General features: G+C 36.5%; 1 protein-coding gene across 6 annotated transcripts in view; it reads left to right on the forward strand.

The window, feature by feature from the left end:
• The first annotated feature begins 1,259 nt into the window (after window positions 1-1,259).
• SMC5 (structural maintenance of chromosomes 5) overlaps window positions 1,260-20,321 on the forward strand; it is a 40,701-nt gene continuing 21,639 nt past the window's right edge. For 4 of the 6 annotated variants that reach the window (XR_015968177.2, XR_015968175.2, XR_015968176.2 and 1 more), the window contains exons 1-9: window positions 1,449-1,697; window positions 1,786-1,963; window positions 2,055-2,208; window positions 8,995-9,068; window positions 15,108-15,257; window positions 15,482-15,586; window positions 15,671-15,816; window positions 17,310-17,421; window positions 17,534-17,689. Coding sequence is in view for 3 of the 6 variants with exons in the window: in XM_088703141.2 (XP_088559267.2) it covers window positions 1,657-1,697; window positions 1,786-1,963; window positions 2,055-2,208; window positions 8,995-9,068; window positions 15,108-15,257; window positions 15,482-15,586; window positions 15,671-15,816; window positions 17,310-17,421; window positions 17,534-17,689 (1,116 nt within the window). In the remaining 3 variants the exon portion in view is untranslated. Of the gene's footprint in view, window positions 1,698-1,785; window positions 1,964-2,054; window positions 2,209-4,728; window positions 4,849-8,994; window positions 9,069-15,107; window positions 15,258-15,481; window positions 15,587-15,670; window positions 15,817-17,309; window positions 17,422-17,533; window positions 17,690-20,321 lie in introns of those variants that run through there. The other 2 variants (XM_039124681.3, XM_039124682.3) reach the window with 2 other exon arrangements.

Genomic DNA, 20,321 nt, shown 5'->3' on the forward strand with positions numbered 1-20,321 from the left:
TAGCCTGTGGTCAGTCCTAACAAACTCATGTTGCAGTACCTCTAGACCATTTATATCCTAAGCTAGGTCCGCTCTGATATTATTATAATAACCCAGGATATCATCCAAAAAGGCTAACTAGAAAGTCTTATTTAGGCTTCTTAGCTATGTGTAAGTACCCAATATTTTTTCAGTATATAGCTAATGTGGGACTAAATAAGTGAATTTTGTATGTGTTGATTTGACTCTCAAGCTTACTACATTTTGGACTATGCCAATAAGGGTTATAAATTGACTCTGCTGGCTGCGCGCATGCCAAAGTAGCGCGAGCAGTCGTTGTACCAAAAAAAAAAAAATAAGGATTATAAATTGGCAGTTTCGAAACCTTAGTAGCTTGTACCTACCTACCAGAGGTTAAACACGTTACGTTGGACCTGCTCTATTGAGGTTAAATATGATACTTTAGATCTACTTTGCAAGAGTTAAGTGCAATAATTTGGACCCGGTCACGTGGATGATATGTGGCGAGAGTCAAAAAATTATTTTAGACAATAAAGGCAAGATATTTATTGATAATATTGGAATAAGTAACTTTGGCTTTGATATTGGCTTTTGAAATACTTTTTGGAATCATATTTGAATTATTGATTTAAAAAAATGATATATTTGTATTGCTTTGGAATTAACAATTTTGATTATTGAAATACTATATTGTTAGATAAGCTATTTTGCATAATGCACTCAATATAGATTTATATTTGCTAGATCTTATTGGGCTATCAGCTCACTCTTTTGATTTCTATATTTTTACACAGCCCAAGGCATATGAGGGAATATGTAGAAATTAGATTGTAAGATTAGAGTGAGACTTTAGATTTACTTGTATGAAGCCAACCTATATAATTTTGTTTGAAATAGTTTGATATTGTTATATATATATATGAACCTCTTAAAATTATGCAAGTGATTATATTGGTTGAGATATAGTTTCAATTGGATATGTAAATTGATGTTTTGAAATTTGGCCTAATAAGTCTTGTAAATTATGTGAGCTTTAGAAATTTCAATTATTAATTATTTATTTGATAGGTTGCGGCCATCGATGTGCGTGGGCCGAGCCCAACATGTGTGTGGCAGGTTGTCATGTTCTTGGCATGTGCTTAGGTCGGTGTGTGACCTTAACCTACCAAAACATTGAATCGAATAACTAAAAACAAAAATTGACCTGCCTTTGCAACTTTCAACCGAGATATAATTTAGATTGAGTCGAGTTAGCTTCCATTGAAAGTCCTGCTATACATGCACACTATGATTGGAAGTTTTAACATAGAAATTGGTTTTGGATTTATATCTACAGGGAGATTTCCCGCCTTCAAAGTGTCAACCCATGTTGAACCCACCCTAATTGCGCCCTATGAGATCAACCAGGTCCATTATTTATATAGATTTCTTTAATGGGAACCGCACAGCAACAGCGGAACGCGGAATATATTCGGATATTCCCAAAGATCGCCCGAAGAACCTCTGTATTGGCGCGTTCGCGCCTCTTCTCTTCCTCCACTCTTCCAAACCCTAGGTTCCCCCGCTTCGCTGCAGTGCTTGCCGCTGAAGCTCCGTCCATTAGGGCTTTCCTCGGAGGAGGAGGAGGAGGCCGCCGCTTCTTCTCCGGCGCCGGCAATGGCCTCTCGTGCCGCCAAACGCCCCAAGCTCAACCTGCGGTACTCCTCACCCTCCAATCTCTCTCCCTCTCTTCTCTCGTTGAATGGATTCTCTTGTGATTAATCTGAGGAAAAACTTGTTTTTTAGAGGGGAAGATGATTATCTGGCGGGGAATATAGTGGAGATTGAGATCCACAACTTCATGACCTATGATCACCTCAAATGCAAGCCCGGCTCCCGCCTTAATCTCGTCATCGGTCCCAACGGCTCCGGGAAGAGCTCGCTTGTTTGCGCCATTGCCCTAGGTCTTGCCGGAGAGCCGCAGGTTGGAACTTTCTTTTGGTGTTGCGGTGATTGTTTGTTTGTTTGTTTTTTTGAGTTGCCGAGGCTTTTCACTGATTGGGTTTGTGCTGCAGCTTCTTGGAAGGGCTTCGAGTATTGGGGCCTTTGTGAAGCGAGGCGAGGAGTCTGGATATATAAAGATATCTCTAAGAGGCGAAGTTGTGGAGGAGAAGATTACCATCACGAGGAAGATTGACACTCAGAACAGGTCCGAGTGGATTCTCAATGGTATGATTTTGCACCAGTCGGAAGAAATTTTCTTTACATGTCTCTCTGGGTCGTAATATGGTGAAAAGCTAGTATCTTGAGAAATCTTCTTTCAATATGGGTTGTCATAGTGCACCAAATATTGGTAATTAGATGAACCGTTATTACTATTTGAAGTAATATACCATCCATCTGTCTATGTTTTTCCTTTATGACCTTTCAGTTCTGAATAGAGAGACAAGTGTGCCTGCAATATTATTTTAGAGAGCATAGTTGAAAAACCTCCTATCACACTAAAAAAAGACCTCCAACCATGTTGATGAAGCAAGGAATAGATTTGTTATATATATATCATATGCATGACATGGTGAATATGTCTTTGCAAAAGAGGAAAAATCTCCAAGTTATGTTTGCCATATAATTATTTAATCAGGTGATTGTTGGGGATGGATCTCTAGTTTTTTCAGATGTGAGGCTTGGGACCAAGAAGAATGCAAAAGCCAAATAAATACAATTGAGTTAAAATTAGGCTTTTGATGATTTTGTATCCATTTCCTAGACTTTACACACAACGTGCGTGAGTGCACGCTTAAGGGTCTTTCTTATTTTCCTTCTTCCAGTCGTCATTGGAAAATGTTTCAACAGAGTTAGGACAGGGCTTGATAATTGTGATATGGCAAATCTGGAAGAATATATTCAGGATTTATTACACCATTTAAACTTTGTGGTGTTTGAACTAGTGTAAATTTGATGTGAATGCTTAGGTGAATTCTTGTTTCAGTCTTCATTGGAAAATGTTTGGACAGCGTTAGGACAAGGCTTGATAATTGTGATATGACATTCTGGAAGAAGATATTCAGGATTTATTACACCATTTAAATTTTGTGGTGTGTGAACTTGTGTAAATTTGATGTGAATGCTTAGGTGAATTCTTGTTACCATTAGTAGGGACAATGTGAAAAATGAGTGAAGTCTCAAAATTGTGTCAGTTGAGGACTGACTAGTTGTTGGGGATAGAACTCTAGTTTTTTCAGTGGCGAGGCTCATAACTGAGAAGAATACAAAAGCCAAATAAGGACTCTTGAGTTAAAATTAGGCTTTTGATGTTATTGTGTCGATTTCCTAGACTTAATACACATACACACATACATATATGTGCATGTTCATGTGAGTGTGAGCCAAATAAGGATTATTGAGTTAAAATTAGGCTTTTGATGTTATTGTATCCATTTTTTAGACTTTACATACATACATATGTGTGTGCATGCATGCATGCATGCTTAAGGCTCCTTTCTTATTTTCCTTCTTCCAGTCTTCATTGGAAAATGTTTTGACAGAGTTAGGACAAATCTTGATAATTGTGGTATGGCAAAATCTGGAGGAAGATATTCAGGATTTATTACACCATTTAAACTTTGTGGTGTCTGAACTAGTGTAAATTTGATGCGAATGCTTAGGTGAATTCTTGTTTCCATTAGTAGGGACAATTTGAAAAATGAGTGCAGTGAAGTTAGTCTCAAGATTGTGTCAGTTGGGGACTGACTAGTTGAGAACTAAGATAGTGGAGGTGTTTCTAAGATAGATTTAGGGCTGCTGGGGATTAGTTTCTTTTTTTTTTTAAATAATTTTAAATAGATTTTATATATCTTGGGTATAGATCTGGAAATGGTCTCAGAAGAGCTTTTAGTGATAGTAAATAGTCTGCATGTGGCCACACTGCATCATCAAGGCTCGATGACTTTCTAGTTTGGAGGTCTAGTTAGTTCTGTACCTTGTGCACCAGCTGAAGGGAGTACTCTTATTGGATTGTAGTGGGAGATGATTACTCTTACTGGATTGTATTGGGAGATGATCTGGGATTCTGTCTTTAATTCTAAGGTCCTTGCTAATAGGAGGTTTTAAGTATAGAGATTGTCTGATTTTTTTTTGATAAAGCGACTGATCCTTTGTCATAAATAAAAGAAAAAAAAATATTCTTTTTAATCTCATAAGCCTCGTGCCATTAAAGGTAACCGCATACTCTATTTCTTGCTTTTAACTAGCATTAATTTATTCTTGATTCTGATACTATGTAAACTAGTTCTATTTTAGGGTGCATAGCAATAAAAAGTTCAATGCAGTTGAAGAAGCGCTTTAATTAGAAAGGGACATCGAAAATTAAAGCTTTTATCCTTGATGGTGCTATCCTCTTGTCGGATATAGTTCATTCAATAATTTAACCTTTTCTTTTTCATTTTTTGTCATATAAAAGACTATCATATTTCTCAATATCTTCGGCAATTTGTTGAGGCATCCTCTTGTTCTTGTTCTGTCTTTGTAGATACCCATTTATGGTAGCTCTCTTGTGTGAAATTAGATATCTAGTGGATGCATTCAACAAATGTTTAAAGTCTAAAATATAAAATGAATTTTTGCATGCTTAAGTGTTTCAGTGTTTTACTAACTCAAATCCATTCTAAACAGTTTTTCACTTTTTTGTTAATTGCTCATCATCTTGATCGTAGGATGTTCCACTCAAGGTAGAATCTTGCTTTTACTTAGGTCCAAGGTATCACCAAAATGGTTCTGACTGATGTCAAGCTTGATCTGTACTTGATCTATTCTAAAGAAGGCAAGAGACTTTTGGCATAGTTCAAATCTTACTGGAAATGAATCTATCAGGTTCGACAGCTGGTTTTCTATATTTCAGTTGTGTTTGGTTGGAATGATTTGGTCATTGTCAGGTATTATTCTGTTAGTTCTGGTTGTTCAGATTTGTGAGATTGGTATTAATTACTAATCTACAAATGGGACTGTTATTGGCCCTCTATCTGATTGGTAACTCCATGTTCAGCATGTACCCTGATCCTACCCAGCTGGTTTTGGTTCAGAGTATGGGAACTCCTGCCAATTTGCACTTATGAACACCTTTATTTTCCATTGTACATTGAACAATTTCATTTCACCTCTTTGTTATACGAAGACCAACATAGTGAGTAAATTAATAAAATATTAAAATTCCTTGGTATATTAGTTTTATGGACCCATGTATGGCATAATGCTTGAGATTAACTTCTAATGTATGAAACCGTATTACGTGAATGAATTTGGGTATTGCTATCTACCAATTTATAATAATTTAGAGAATGCTTCTTTGCTTCTTCTATTTCTAAGTTCTTCCATTCACTATTCAAATTCTTTGTACTAGAATGTGGCACATGCGATGCACGTGTTTTTTGTTAAAAATAAATTAATAAATACCACTACTATGAGCATAATGAAATAAGAACGTATTTTTAATTTTTTTAATAAACAATATTTAAACAAAAAATGATGATAAATGTTAAAGGAAGGACATGAAACTTTGAGGTTATAGTGAAAGCCGCATGCTCTAGTTACCATGGGAAAGGAGAATTGCAATGTGAGGAAACTTGGAAGAGGGGTGCTATGTGAGGACATGCGGAAGAGAGAAAGATGGGGTAGGGAAACATGGATGACATGCCTCACACCCAAGCACATCATGGGAATTGCTATTGTATAGTAGAATAAATACATATCCATGATTTTATGGATGTTTTAGCTACTTATGTTCATCTTTTTTGCAAATATATTATACTAATAGTAAATAACCATGGGTTAATATTATCTTTATTATTGTTTGGATGGTAGATATCATGCATTAGGAGCAAGGTACGCATACCGGCCCGTATTGAGTGGTATGGAAAATACCGTACCATACCGATTCGGTACCGGTACTCGGTACAGATGGCGTACTGACACTCGATACGCAAAAAAATTTCATACCGTACCGTACTGACACCGTGCTAGTATGCCACTGGGACAAGTCTGGTATCGAGATGGGGAACCTTGATTTGGAGAGAGATTGTATTTAATTTGTATTCTCTTAAAAGGATAGTATGCAATCCATGATGTGCTAAGCCTTGAAATCTTCAACTTTCAAGAGAGAGACTGGAAGAGTAAGAGATCCCTTTAAGGATACATAAATGAATAAAAGAAAGAGATAAAAGAAGGAGCTTGAAGAGACACAGAGTATGGGAAGGTAGAGAGTGGAGGTGGATGTGGGAAAGAAGTGAAGGTTAAGATATTGAATGGTTCATTTAAAGCATGATGACAATTAGGATGGTTGAATGACCAAAAGGACAAAATATGCATTTATTACATCTACAAGCTAGAAATCCTTGGCATTACTCCTATAGTTGATGCTTATAAGTGTCTCTCGACTCTCTCATGTCTCATCGAAACACATAATTTGGAACTTTTATCTCCCAAGGGTCCTTATAGGGGTGTTGATGGGTTGTTCTTTGGATTCTAGATTCCATCTAAGGGGTTAGTAGGGCATATTATTAAGCATCTTTATTGTGTTTATTTTTGAGGTAAATTGTCAATTGCTTAAAATTTGCAGCTTGACTATTATTAAGCATCTTCATTGTGTTGCATATTAAAAATCATTATTTTTATCCCCCAAAAAAGTGTTGTTTGGATTTTTTTCATCTTAATTTTTTGACATCACTAGCGAATTAAGTTCTACGTGTAAGCAGCATGGATTGTGTATCTCAAGCAGGGTTCGCCAGACCATCCCGAACTATGTGGTTCGGGTTGTACCGAGCTGAACCAGCCAAGAATCGTGATGGTTCTGCTAGTTGGGATGGTTTGCTCTCTCCCCCCGACCCCTTCGCTCTCTTTGTCTCCCCCCTCTTTCCCTTCTTCCGCCATGATTGGAGCTTCGAAGCCCCACCATGCAAATGCCGGAGGCTCCATCGGCACACAATGATGATGCCACCACCACCGATCGGCGCCAACTCTGACGCCTTCGATTGGTGCCGATGCTTCATAGGCCTCTCTCTCTTTCTCCCTCCCTCTCTCCCCTCCCTTTCCCTTTTCTCCCTGTCATCTTTTCTCTCCACCTCCGATTCTCCTTCTAGGACTAGGGTTAGTGTTTTCTCCCTCTCTTTCCTCCTCTTCTCTCGATTTGTCATCTTCATCTCATGTTGGCTCGGTACGATATGTATTAATATTGTACTGTACTGGTAGCCTAGTACAGCTCCGGTACTGGTCCAATAAACCTTGGTTTGAAGTACAAGCCTTTTTGTTATATTTCATTTTTTCTTCGTGAAGTACAATCTCTTGTAAAGATTGTTAGATATTTCATTGCCCAAGACAGGTAAGCAAGGTATGCTGTCTCGGTAGTAGGCTTTGTACCGGCACCACACTATCACTATATCGATACGGTCCGATACAGGGGTAGTTCGGTATACTGAATGTCGATACGCCCCCTCGTACTGTGTATTGGTACCGAATTGGTACGGTATGGTATGCTTCATACCTCTTGTTCGGTATAGGAAAACCTTACACATAGGAATTAAATTTGGCAGATTTTTTCTTTACATATTCTAATAACATAGGAAAGCCATCAAAATATACATTTATGGCCTATTTTCTTGCCACTATTGAAAAATTTAAATGTATCGAAAATTTGAATATGTTTAACATATCAACTTGTGGTAAAGCCCAAAATTATCCTCCTTCGACTTAATTTATAATTTAACAGTGTTTTGATGATTGAGATCCCTTCTTTCTTCTTGGATGATGTTCTAGTAACCATCTTTAGCATCCACATAATGCCAAATCATCAGTCTTTGTAGGCTTTTCAGTTGGGCTCTGACACGGAAGTCAGAGAAGACAGATAGGGGTACGCTTAAGGAGCTGCATTAGTATAAAATCGTTAGTAATTCAAGAGAAAGAAATAGAATTTTTAGTGGTGCTGTGAAAGGCTATGTTGATCTTTAGCAATTTCAACCGCTCATGGGATTTCATATCGTCTACTAAACGGATCTCTTCACTGCGTGAGACTGAACTCCTTTTATAAACTTTAAAAAGCAATGTTTTTTCTTACTACTAGACCCCGACATTATACCATGTATAATGTCCCTATCCTAATGCATGGTATGCTTCTGGAGTCAGTATAACCATTATATCATGTATGAATGTGGGATTGTACCGAACCCCCATACTGTATTGGTACTATATTAGGTTGTACAATACCCTTCATATCGGGTTGGTATGGTATATCTGGTGCCAGCTTGCACTAATCGGTACTTGAAACCTTGTTAAGAAGAATATTTCTTTTCACACTAACTCAGCTGTATTATGTAGAACCCATCTAGAAATAGCTACTAGTTATAAGTTCATTAATCCCTAACTTGTTTCTACTATGATTTTTTTTCAAATTTCTTTGACCACTTTTGAGTATATGATTCTTCTGGCTCCTTTCCTCGGAGGTACGTAATTGTTCAATTGACTGGCTGGTTTAAATTATATTTGACTTCTCAGATTGTATGTTTGAATTTATCCATTATATAAATGATAGTTATCCATGGATAACTCTAACTTATTAATAGTTTTGTAGTATAAGTCACTGTTGGCTGGAAATTGCAGGTAGACCATGTTTGAAGTTATTGAATTGGAGGCAATGAATAATTTATGGGTGCCAATTTGATTACATTTTGTTTGAACCTTTTTGTAGAACTAGAAATTGCTGACAAGATTGCTCCTTTAGTTGGCAAGGTGTGGTTTGATTATTCACTATTTTTTCATTTTTATGATTGTACATATTTTGAATGTTTTATATTGTTTAGCAACTTTATTTAACTTCATCTGATTGATTTTTGCTAGTGTTCTTAATTCATGTTTTCACAATGTTTGGTTGTTTTTTGTTTTATTGAACCTTGAACAATGTTTTGATTACCTCATGATTAGAGAGCTCCATGTTTTAAAACTGAATAATCAATGAGATAGTTCTCTTTGCAGGTGTAGCGGTGCCGAAACGAACTGTTATTGAGATCATTCAAAGGTTTAATATCCAAGTTAACAATTTGACTCAAGTGAGTTTTTTAACATGTTCTATACACAATTAGTTTGCAGTTATAAGGAGCATCACTAGTTTGTATATGCATACAAGGTATTGGTTGGTAGGAATGTGTTTATATCAAATCTTTGGCATGTAGCTGCTTAGGACTATTGTGTATGTGAAGGGCATGCTAATAGCTCAAAGGCAACATTCCATCTATACATAGAGAGTCTATCTACTTATTCCGAAATAGTGGTGAAAGTCAAGGTCTGAGAGTGATCACATTTATGCATAATCTAAGCCTATACATATGGGGCCTGGTTCAAAATTTTTCAATCTAGACCTGAAGTGTTAGATTCATTGTATTCTTTCTTGATTCATTGGACTTTTGGCTTGCTTGGATTTTGGAAATTCCAAACCAATCCTCAATAAACTGATCTTCATTGTCTTAATTATCATTACATAAAATAGGCGGATAAAAATCGTTGTTTTAAGTGCTGCTGCATATCGGTGTTTATGGGTTGATATGTTTCGTGCCTGTAGGCTAGACAGAAAAAGCTGTTATGCTGTTTGTCATCATTTGTGTTTGACGAATTGGGTAGCATGGATTGATGGAAGGACATACAAGCCCATCCCAGTTTCATTGTATTATTTTAGCCATTTGAGCTTGTTTTGGTTTCCTTAAATGTGTAAATTATCCCCTTTTCAGGTTTTAAGAAACACTTTTAGATGACACATCAGATTAAAGAATAGTAAATGTTGTTTTATTCTTTAACCAAAAAATGTTGTGATCATTTGCTTTAGGGCTTCATTGCTTATTGAATACTCAACACGGCTAAGGTCTAATGCATGGTTTTAGATCTTAAATATACCAGCCTTACTAGTTGTGAATCGACATAATACCAAAATTTGAAATCTTGTAATAAGCAAGAAGGCACCGTAAGATTATCAAAATATGTTTTACATTAATCTCAATTTCTCACATAGTTTGACGTTTTCTTACAAAGGTTCACCTATACCCTTGAGGTCACTCATATCCTTATTGCTAATTCATTTGAGGTCACTTATATCCTCATTGGTAATTCGGATGAGGCCACTTATTATCTTCGTTACTCATGCAAATGATATCATTCATATCCCTGTGGTCCATTGATACCATTTAGCAAAGGGTCTGTGTATACTCCGGTAAAAGGTTCCTCATTGAGAATTTTAAGGTAGACCCATCTACTACCTAGCTGGGGGGTCCATTATATCCCCATTAGTAATTCAAACAAGGCCACAAATACCACCTAGTTGAAGGTTCCTTGATGGTTATTCAAGTGAAGCCCCTCATATACCTCCTGGCTAGGATTCCACTTGTGATTTATAATTGAGGAGTTCTTGTTTACGATATATATCTGGTGATATGTGCCAAATAGGGGTGGCAATCGATTGGGTTTGGCTCAGGTCAAGTAAGGACAACACCATACAAAAACCTTGACCCATATCTGATCCACCCAACCCAACATTGGGTCAATATCTCTTGACCCTACCCACCCAAGGGTCATTTCGGATCATCCATTTGACCCTAATCTAATCTATTTTGTAAGACTCAATTTCTAATAAATCTATGCTAACCTATCAGATCCAACATTTACAATTAGAGATGGGCACTGGGCCGGGCCGCCCACGGCCCGGCACGGCACGGCACGAAGCGGGCCGTGCCTGGCACGGCCCGCCAGCTACAGTGACGGGCCGTGCCTGGCACGGCCCCTTTGAGAGGGCCGTGCTGGGCTAGAGGGTCCTGGCCAGCGGGCCGTGCCTGGCACGGCCCGGTCTAGGCCCGCGGGCCAAGCACGGCACGGCCCGCGGGCCAGCACGGCACGGCCCATAAGGGCCTGGGCCGGGCTGGCACGCGGGCCTGGCACGGTCCGGGCCTGGGCCCGGCTCGGCCCGATAAAAATTAATGCTTCATAAATTTTTTTAATAAATTAATAAATATTGAACACTAAGAATTTATGATTTATGAATATAAAGCCACCTTAATGGTGGGGGGTTTGGCATAGACTCCTACCAGTTTATTAATTTAAATCAAAATGGTACATGAAGGGAGGTTTGGATCTTGGTCTGACCTCTAGAATACAATAAGAAACTAAGAAAGGGCCGAGGTTTGGACCTTGGTATGACCTCCAGAATACAATAAAAATGTACAATTATAAAAAATTAAGAAATCTTACTAATCATCAGTGATTCAGTGAATCAGTATTCACTCTTCAGTCTTCAGTCTTCAGTCTTCAGTAGTGTTTGTATCATCATCATCAGAGGATGTTGTATTATGTCCACCTTTATCTTGAAGTCTTGCCTCAGCATCCAGCCAATCCTTGAAGCAGAGAAGCATCTCCACCGTTTCGCCCGTCATCCTACTTCTCTTTTCGTCAAGAACACGCCGACCTGCACTAAAAGCGGATTCCGATGCTACCGTGGACATCGGCACAGCTAAAATATCGCGTGCAATTGCAGACATAACAGGATATTGATTTCTAACACTCTTCCACCAAGATAATACATCTAGATTCTCTATTTGATTTTCATCATATGCAGAATGAAGATCATTTCGTAAATAAAATTCTAGTTCACTACTTAAAGATGAAGAAGATGAAGAGGAACTTGAAGCATGTGTGTGTCTTCTCTGTGCAATGAATGAAAAAATAGATGACGAACGAGAACTACTAGAAGGAGAAATAGAGGTTTGTATTTGTGTTCTAGATCCACGAATTTTTTCATCATATATAGCATAAATATCATAAAGAAGTTTTTTTACCTCATCTTTAGCAGATTCAGCATCTTGATTCATATTTTCAGAGTATGCATCAAGTAAAATTAGCACGCCATTTAATTTAACTCTAGGATCAAATACAGCAGCTAAGTTATGCATAGGACATATCCTGTCCCAATACTCATTCCATTTAGATTCCATTAGGTCAATAATAGGCATTAAAACATCATCATATCTATGTTCTGCAAATTTTTGACTAATTATATATGCTTGTTGTAAAAATGAACATGAAGTAGGGTAATAAATACCAGAAAGAACATTAGTAGCATTATAAAAACTAAGCAAAAAATCTTCCAAAATTTTTCCTTTATTCCAATCAGTTTCAGTCAATGTAAATCCTAATCCACGATCATTAATATATGCACTTAATAAATTTTTATATGGGTATGCATCATGTATCATGCTATATGTGGAGTTCCAACGAGTAATTACATCAAGTTTAAATTTTTTAAAACGTTTACCATGATTTATGCATAATTCCTTAAATTCTTGAAGTCTTGATCTAGAAGCATGAATAAAAGAAACTGCATTTCTAATTTTTGAAATCACATCTTGAATCATGCCCATGCCAGCTTGAACAGAAAGATTTAAGATATGACATGCACATCTAATATGCAGTAAATTTCCATCTAATATGGGATGCAATGAGTCTTTTAATAATACAACAGCAGAATTATTATTAGATGCATTATCAAAAGTAATAGACATAATTTTATCATTAATATTATATGAACATGCAGTTTGATAAATTATATTTGAAATTTGTTGCCCAGAATGTGGAAAATCAAAAGCACGAAAAGCAAGAATACGTTTATTTAATTGCCAATCATTATCAATATAATGAGCAGTAATGGCAATAAAACAATTACTACCTACAGATGCTGACCAAATATCAGAAGTTAATAAAATTTTTACATTTAAAGTAGAAAGTGTTTCAATTAAATTTTGTTTCATTGCTAAAAAATTGGTCATAGCTACTCTTCTAAATGTACGCCTACTAGTTCTTTTGTAAGCAGGTTGTAGGTTTAATTGAACATATTCTTCAAAATTAAAAGATTCACATAAACTAAAAGGTAATTCATCCTTAACTATCCATTTTACAAGTGCTTTTCTTTGATTTTCATGATTATATGCAAAATTACCTACAAGTAATCCCCCTTGTATATTAAGGGTACTTTGAGTTTGAGCATGAGAATCATGCATCCTATGACTCTCTTGATGTCTTTTTAAATGCCCTGTTCCCCCACTACTACTACAACTATAAAGTTTGGCACATTTTTTACATTTAGCTTTCCAGACTCCCTCAACCATAACTCTATCAAATTCATTCCATACAGTACTAGTCCTCTTACGAGAAGAGGTTTGACCTTCACTCGGTTCACCAGTTCTAGAGGAACTAGGAACAGGGAGTTGGGGATTAGTTTCTTCTCCCTCAGAAACAGGAATGCCAAACTGACTTTCCTCAAAAGATGACATATCTATGATTAATTCAAAAAATAAAAACTAACCGCAAGGAGGAATTGAGTAGAGGGTTGGAGGGCAGAGGCAGAGCCGAGATTCCGAGCTTCCTCTTGTGCTCTCAACAGAAGCGACCTTCTCTTCTCAACAGGAACCTCCTCTTGTGTAGCACTTGAACAAACTAAAAATTAAATTGCTAGAAGAGCACTTTGAAGAGAGAAATAATAGCAGTAGAGAAGGAGAGAATGAGAGGTTTGGTGTGGTGAGAATGAGGGAGGAATGGGCTATTTATAGAAGCCCAAAAATTTTTTTTCCCAAAATACCCCTCAATTCAGCCGTTATTGGACTGTTGGGAGGGGTAAAAGGGTCATTTTCACGAAAATAGCCGTTGGAAACGGCTATTTTCCTCCCCCCCTCCCCGTTACGGGCCGTGCCTGGACCGGCCCGTGCCAGGCACGGCCCGCAACGTCTCCAAACGGGCCGTGCCTGGCACGGCCCGGCACGGCCCGTTGCCCACCTCTATTTACAATTCTTACTGTTTAATTTCCAAAATGATTTAAACAACTCGTATTAAGAAAAAAAGTAATTACCCAAAAAAATGTTTGGGTTGGAATATGTGACCATACCTAAGCCTAACAAAAAAACTCTCGACCCAAATCCAATCTAAATAGGGTTGGGTCGGGTCAAGTTTTAGAGTCGGTTCAAGTTTTGCATCCCCTCGTACATAACCACTTGGTATTTTAAAACGCAGTCATTATTTTCAAATTTAGCTGAGATTCGCTAGTAACAAAGAGCACATTCACAAAATGCTCCAATTAAAATACAAACTTCATTTCAACATTGATGTTTAGAAGATTCTGATAGAAATATGTTTTCAAGTTGGAGGATATAAGTTAGCAATTTAAAAATCCACATGATCTTTAAATTCTCAAATAGAAGTTGAAAAATAATTTAAAAATTGACCAACTCTAGATTCTTATGGAAATAAAACACAGGAGGATTTGGCTACTGTAAAATTCAGAGCAACTTTACAATTGCTGCCGTATATTAGAGTCCATTTGAACAAACATAAACTTCAGAAGTGACCGCAAGGTTTAGAACTTCAATTTGACATGAACTTGATATTGAATACAAGTTTCTAGAGAAAAATATAAAGAAACTTAGTTCTAAACACATGAAAAAATACTTGCAAAAGGGAGCCAGACATTTTTGAGAAGCTTTAGGTTTTAGGTTTCCAATCAATGTTAAACTTGAGAGTAATTAAGAGACTCAAAAATGGAAATGAATCTTATGATCTTGATTTCTAAAATCATGGAGGAGTGACTTACAAGGTAAATTTTGGGAAAAACCTATGGCTTAGAGTATTAAAATGTGTAAGCTTGAATTGCTACCAGATTCAATAATACATAAACTTTGGGCCTGTTTGTCATTGGTTTTGTTTCTTGTTTTCTACTTTTAAAAGCAGATGCAAAAACTGTTACAAAAAAACAGGTTTACTTGCTTTTGAAGCTTCAAAACATGGCACTACACTTTAAAGGGTTCCCCCCTCCAAGCATGTCCGTTTACTTACTTTTGAAGCTTCAAAGCATTCAGTTCTCTTGTTTTATTCTTTTTCTGTTCTTATATTTGCTTATTTGATTGAAATCAATGTTTGTCAACTTCTTCCTAAAATGCCTCTTTGAGGAATACCTTCATTTTTGTTTTGGTTTTATCAGTAACTTGTTGGTTGATGATATGGTACATCTTTTCAGTGATAAATTTAGTTGGCTCTATTTTGACTTTTGTGGTGTTGTTTTGTAGTTCTTGCCACAAGATCGCGTCTGTGAGTTTGCTAAGCTAACTCCAGTACAACTGTTAGAAGAAACCGAAAAATCTGTCGGTAATCCCGAACTACCAGTTCAGCATCGAGCACTCATTGAGAAAAGTCGCCAGTTGAATAAACTTAAAACTGTATATTTTCGACATTCTTTTTATCCCTGTACTTTTCTACTTTAGATGCTTCAGTAACCTTCTTGTCCAATACATTAGCCTGCTGTCTGTGTCTCATCCTCTCTGTAGATAGTACGTGATGAAAGCCCTGTATGAAGTAATAAAGTTGCCTACTAGTTGTAGATATTGAAAACAATCATGACAAGTCATTGTAACAAGCTTTTTTGATATTTCTGTGGTTGCAGTCTGTGGAGAAAATTGGAGATACTTTGAATCAACTTAAGGCTCTCAATGCTGAGCAAGAAAAAGATGTAAAACGTGTTCGGCAGAGAGAGAAACTGTTGGCAAAGGTTAGCATGCTGCTATGGATCTATCAATTTTGCTGATTTTTCTATCCTATTTCAATCTCTGATGCCTTTGTTCTGCCATTATAGGTTGAGTCTATGAAAAAGAAACTACCATGGCTTAAATATGATATGAAGAAAATGGAATACAAGGAAGCACAGAAACAAATGAATGAAGCCAAGAGAAAGCTGGATGAAACTGCTAAAATTTTGAATGATCTTAAAGGACCAATCGAGTATGTTCACTAAGCAACAACTGGTTAAATATAACTTATTTAATGCAGTTTATTTGGGCTTACTGGATGGGGCAAACAATTTCAAACTGTATATTTAAGTTAGGATAATCTAACATCGATTTTCCAATTAGTTTGAACACATTTTCCTCCAGTGGTTGGTTCTGGATTTCTCTGCTCATTATAAATATATATTGATAACCTAAGATGTAGAAGATTATAGAGGAATTTCTTTGGATTGGTTGTAGTTGTAGATTCGTCATTTTTAATTCATGGGATATGGGGTATTTGAGGTAATTATGATCATGAATCATGCTTTGGAGAATAACGTGGTTATCCATCAGGACATTTAATTGCCACTTGCCAAAAAAAAGAGAGAGACATTTACTTGGATTTTTATCCTCACTAGGAGCAGTAACACAACTGATCTCTTGTTGGTAGTTTTAACTTAAAATAATAATTATGGTAATTTTAACTTAAATTCTGAGCTGTGCAAGGAGAAATTACTGTGTCCCTGTGCAGTGTTGCGTGGTGCTAAAAAGAATTCAAAAAATAATGCCCAGCAGTTCTTTTACAATTGACCTGGAAGTTTGTTATATAAATTGTTAGCAATCATTCTTGACCTGTAATTATGTGTTATAGGATTCTTTTCAATTTAAATCCAATCAAGAAAGAATGAATTTCAAGGTGGCCTAAACCTTTGTATGGTCAACTTGCCGATCTGACAAAATTGTAGTATTTTGCAATAAAGAGCTGCATGGATTATCTAATTTTGACTTGACTTGATCAACTCAAATAATATTCATGACAGCATATGGCGAAAGTAATCAGTTGAGATCATGATTTGCTGTACCATCCCGAATTAGGCGGTACGGAACATACGTACCATACTAGTTTGGTACCGATACTCGGTACGGATGGCATACCGACACTCGGTATGCAAAAAAAAAAAAAAAACTCCATACCGTATTGACATTGTGCTAGTGTGGCACTAGTACAGGGTACGGTACCGCGATTGTGAACCTTGGTTTAGATGGCTTGGTCGTGTGTTACCAAAAGCTAGTTTTGATCATGTTCTGAAGTATGCATTTTAAATTTTGGGAGTTTGAGGAGAGATAGATCTTTATAAGATGTGAGTGGTTAGGAGATTGGGAGAGGAAATGAGGCCATTATGGCAGGAACCTGAGAAGATGAGAAGGTTGATTGATTTTGGGATTGTTGCTATCACAAAGAGGCAATATGATTGGTAAAAAGTGGTGCTCAAGAATGAGCTCAGCACCATAATTTGATGATTCTGTCTCTAATAAGTTGTAGAAAAAACTATAGGTTGCTAGCTGTAATGGATGGTGGAAGTGGTGAAACAGAAATAAATATACAAATGTAATTACTGAAGCCCAAATCAGATAACTATTGTCAGTTTTTTTACTATAATAATATTCATGGTGGTTTAAGCCACCAATTAATTACTACTATCCGAGCATCATAATTATTTGCAGGGAACAGAAGAAAGTGAAATTAAAGCAAGAGTCAACTTGCAAGAAAATAAACAACCAAATAGCCCACAATGCTGAAAAGCGCAAGGAAGTTACTGAGAAGGAAACCCAGATGGTGTGCCTTTCATCCTTTTCTTTCTTTGTAATTTAGTGCTCTAACTTCAAAGATTTTTGTTAATATTTAGTGCCACTATTGCTGGCTAATTCATATTTGTTTTCTACATTAGGGGGTGCAAGTACGGGGAAAATATGCTGAAATGGAAGATTTAAAAAGACAGGAGGAAACTCGTCAGCAGAGGATCATGAAAGCTAAGGAGGAACTTATGGTTGCTGAAAGGGAGCTTGCAGATCTTCCAGTCCGTGAACCTCCAAAAGATGAAATTGTATGCCGGTTCCTTTGTGCTATGAAGTTTATACTTCAAAGTTTAAATTATTTGTTGCTTTAAGTTGTTTGACTCACATTTTGATTCAGTCAAAAATTCACATTTGATGCTAGTCAATCTTAATGCTTGTATTAGATATAATTCCTTCTAGTGAACCATGTCTTGAAGCATTAAGTTGCATTTCTAAAGTCATCATGCAAGGTTATAATAAAGGAGTGGGTCTAATACATGCTAAGGGATTGGGGATATTTGGAAGTGCATAAAATTCTGTAGATGGATTGGATTCGAAATAGAAGACTATGGGCCAGAGAAACATATACAAAAAGGCTCTACCCTTGAGGTGTGGTTAATAGGAACGTATGATTTTTCAGTGGAGTGCATAAAATTTCTCTGAAAATGTGTATAAAGAAGTGTTTCTTGAGGTCATGTAAGCTAGATTTTAAGGTTTATATTTCATCTAATAACTGAAATTGCTTAATTTAATGTTCAGATATCTGGGAAGAAATATGGAACAAAAGGGAAAGGGTTTAAAGAGGATATATTCTAGTGCTATAATGTTAATTATTATGAGATAGGATTGAAAGTTTCACTTCTGATCTAAACTAGTTTATTTTGGATGGTACTGCATGAGGGGCCATATGTATGTAGAGATCTGATTGTGCAGAGGTTCTTGTCTGACTGGATAATCGGTCAGAGAGAATAAAGAGTAGGTTGGGAGGGAAGGGGCATGACCGGTTTGGGGAGGGTGAGAGAGAGAACCAAAGAGTTTTTATAAAATACTAAGTAACTTCTGTACCTCCTCAGCTTTCATTGATCACATTATCCCTTTATAATAAAACCAGCTAACTCATTTATGTCTTCATGTCTTGATCATATCATAGTAAGCAAGAAATTATATCCATTACTTGCTACTTGCTGCACTAGTTTTCTTTTAAAATCAAATAACTTTCACATGGTGCTAAGCTATCCTGCTGCTGCAATGCCAAGCTGCAGGTATACATGGTTCTCTTGGGGTCTAGTTAAGCCCAAGTAAGACCGAAGCAAAGAATGAGACTCATGTCTTCTCTTATAGTTAGTTGCACCAATTTTGTACATGAGCCAGTTTCGGTGAGAGAGAGAGAGAGAGAGAGAGAGAGAGAGAGAGAGAGAGAGAGAGAGAGAGAGAGTTATCCGATTCCTGTTTTTGTAAAAAAGAGCTCATGCAACAATACTTGGTGTTGTATTGGCAGTGGCTGGTAAGGATCAGGGTTTTAACTGCCAGCCAGCATGTAGGGTGCCTGGCTTACTGGCCCCTGGCCTGAGTCAACATGGCACCTGATAATTTATTTATTCTTTAAGTATTTATTTAAAACAGGCTTTAAATATTTTCTCTTTGATTTCTTTTAAAATATGCATGGTGTGGCACATCTGCCGGCTCAGCATACCATGTCATGACACATGCTGTGCCAGCCAATGGTCGGCACAGCCACTGTGCCAACACTTGGAACCTTGTTAAGGATATAATAGTAATATTGGAGGACATCTAGCAAGTACATTGTAAACAAGATATTTTTGTTTTGGATGAGTAAACTATTTAAAATAAATGAAAAAAGGATGCATGAATCAGTTTGAAGTTATATATTTTTTTAAATAATGACATATTGCTTATGATATTTGATCTTACTGCTACTTTAATAGTAATTCTTAATCATTTTCTACAATAATGGCAATGTATTAGAAATTTGTGTTTTTTTATGTGAGAACTAATCTATACATATTAATTAGCAGGATAGCTGGATGCATGTTGGGATGGACGAATATATCTATTGATGGACCATGTACTTAGTTCTATACATCATATGGATGTACATGTGCATGCATGCAAGTAGGATTTCGTGTGCATGATTATGAGGGATTTCTGCCCAAATATATAATTCTGCTAAGGCCCTTCATATTGCTGGCTTATTTGGAAATCATGAATTTTACTTGACAAGAAGTAAAATGAAAAACACAGTCTGAAATTTTGAAAAGTATAGATGCATAGGTTCAATAGATCTCATGTGTGCTCATATATGTGATTCAAGTGTTAATCCTTGAGATAAATTGTTGTCATATTTTCATGTGATTTGTTTTAGCCAGTAACAATTTATTGTTTCATGTTAATATAAAAGGTGAGTGCTAACTTACAAAATCAAATGTAAATCTTGTTTCCATTTGTTTTATTTCTTCCCTTTTTCCCCCTTCTCTCTCCATCATGTGTATGTTCCTAACTTGTCAAAATACAAATAGTGTTCTCCTTTTGGCTTCTATTGAATTGGCCTGAAATTGAAAAGAAACTTCTTCCACAGACCTGTAAGGATCTTATATGCCAAAATCGTATTGACAAGAGAAAGAGTTGGGGATCTTAACGTATTAGACTTTTTTCCCCAGCAAAATCCCAACAGTTCTCTTGTCTATAAAAAGAAATTTAAGACCTAACTTATTTATAAATAGGACAAAATAATGCCCATTATCCAGTTAGTAACAAATTTTATTAATTGTTTATATTTAAATGTTAATTATAACCTTAACCTATTCTACCATTATAATCCGAAACAAGAAGAGTGGAGACATGGATCATTAGAGGAGTTTGTATTTTTACAACAGAAAAAGC

This window comes from Phoenix dactylifera, chromosome 8, assembly GCF_051530095.1.
Source record: "Phoenix dactylifera cultivar Ajwa chromosome 8, Ajwa_hap1_PhDact_Kaust_v1.1, whole genome shotgun sequence".
NCBI classification, from domain to species: domain Eukaryota; kingdom Viridiplantae; phylum Streptophyta; class Magnoliopsida; order Arecales; family Arecaceae; genus Phoenix; species Phoenix dactylifera.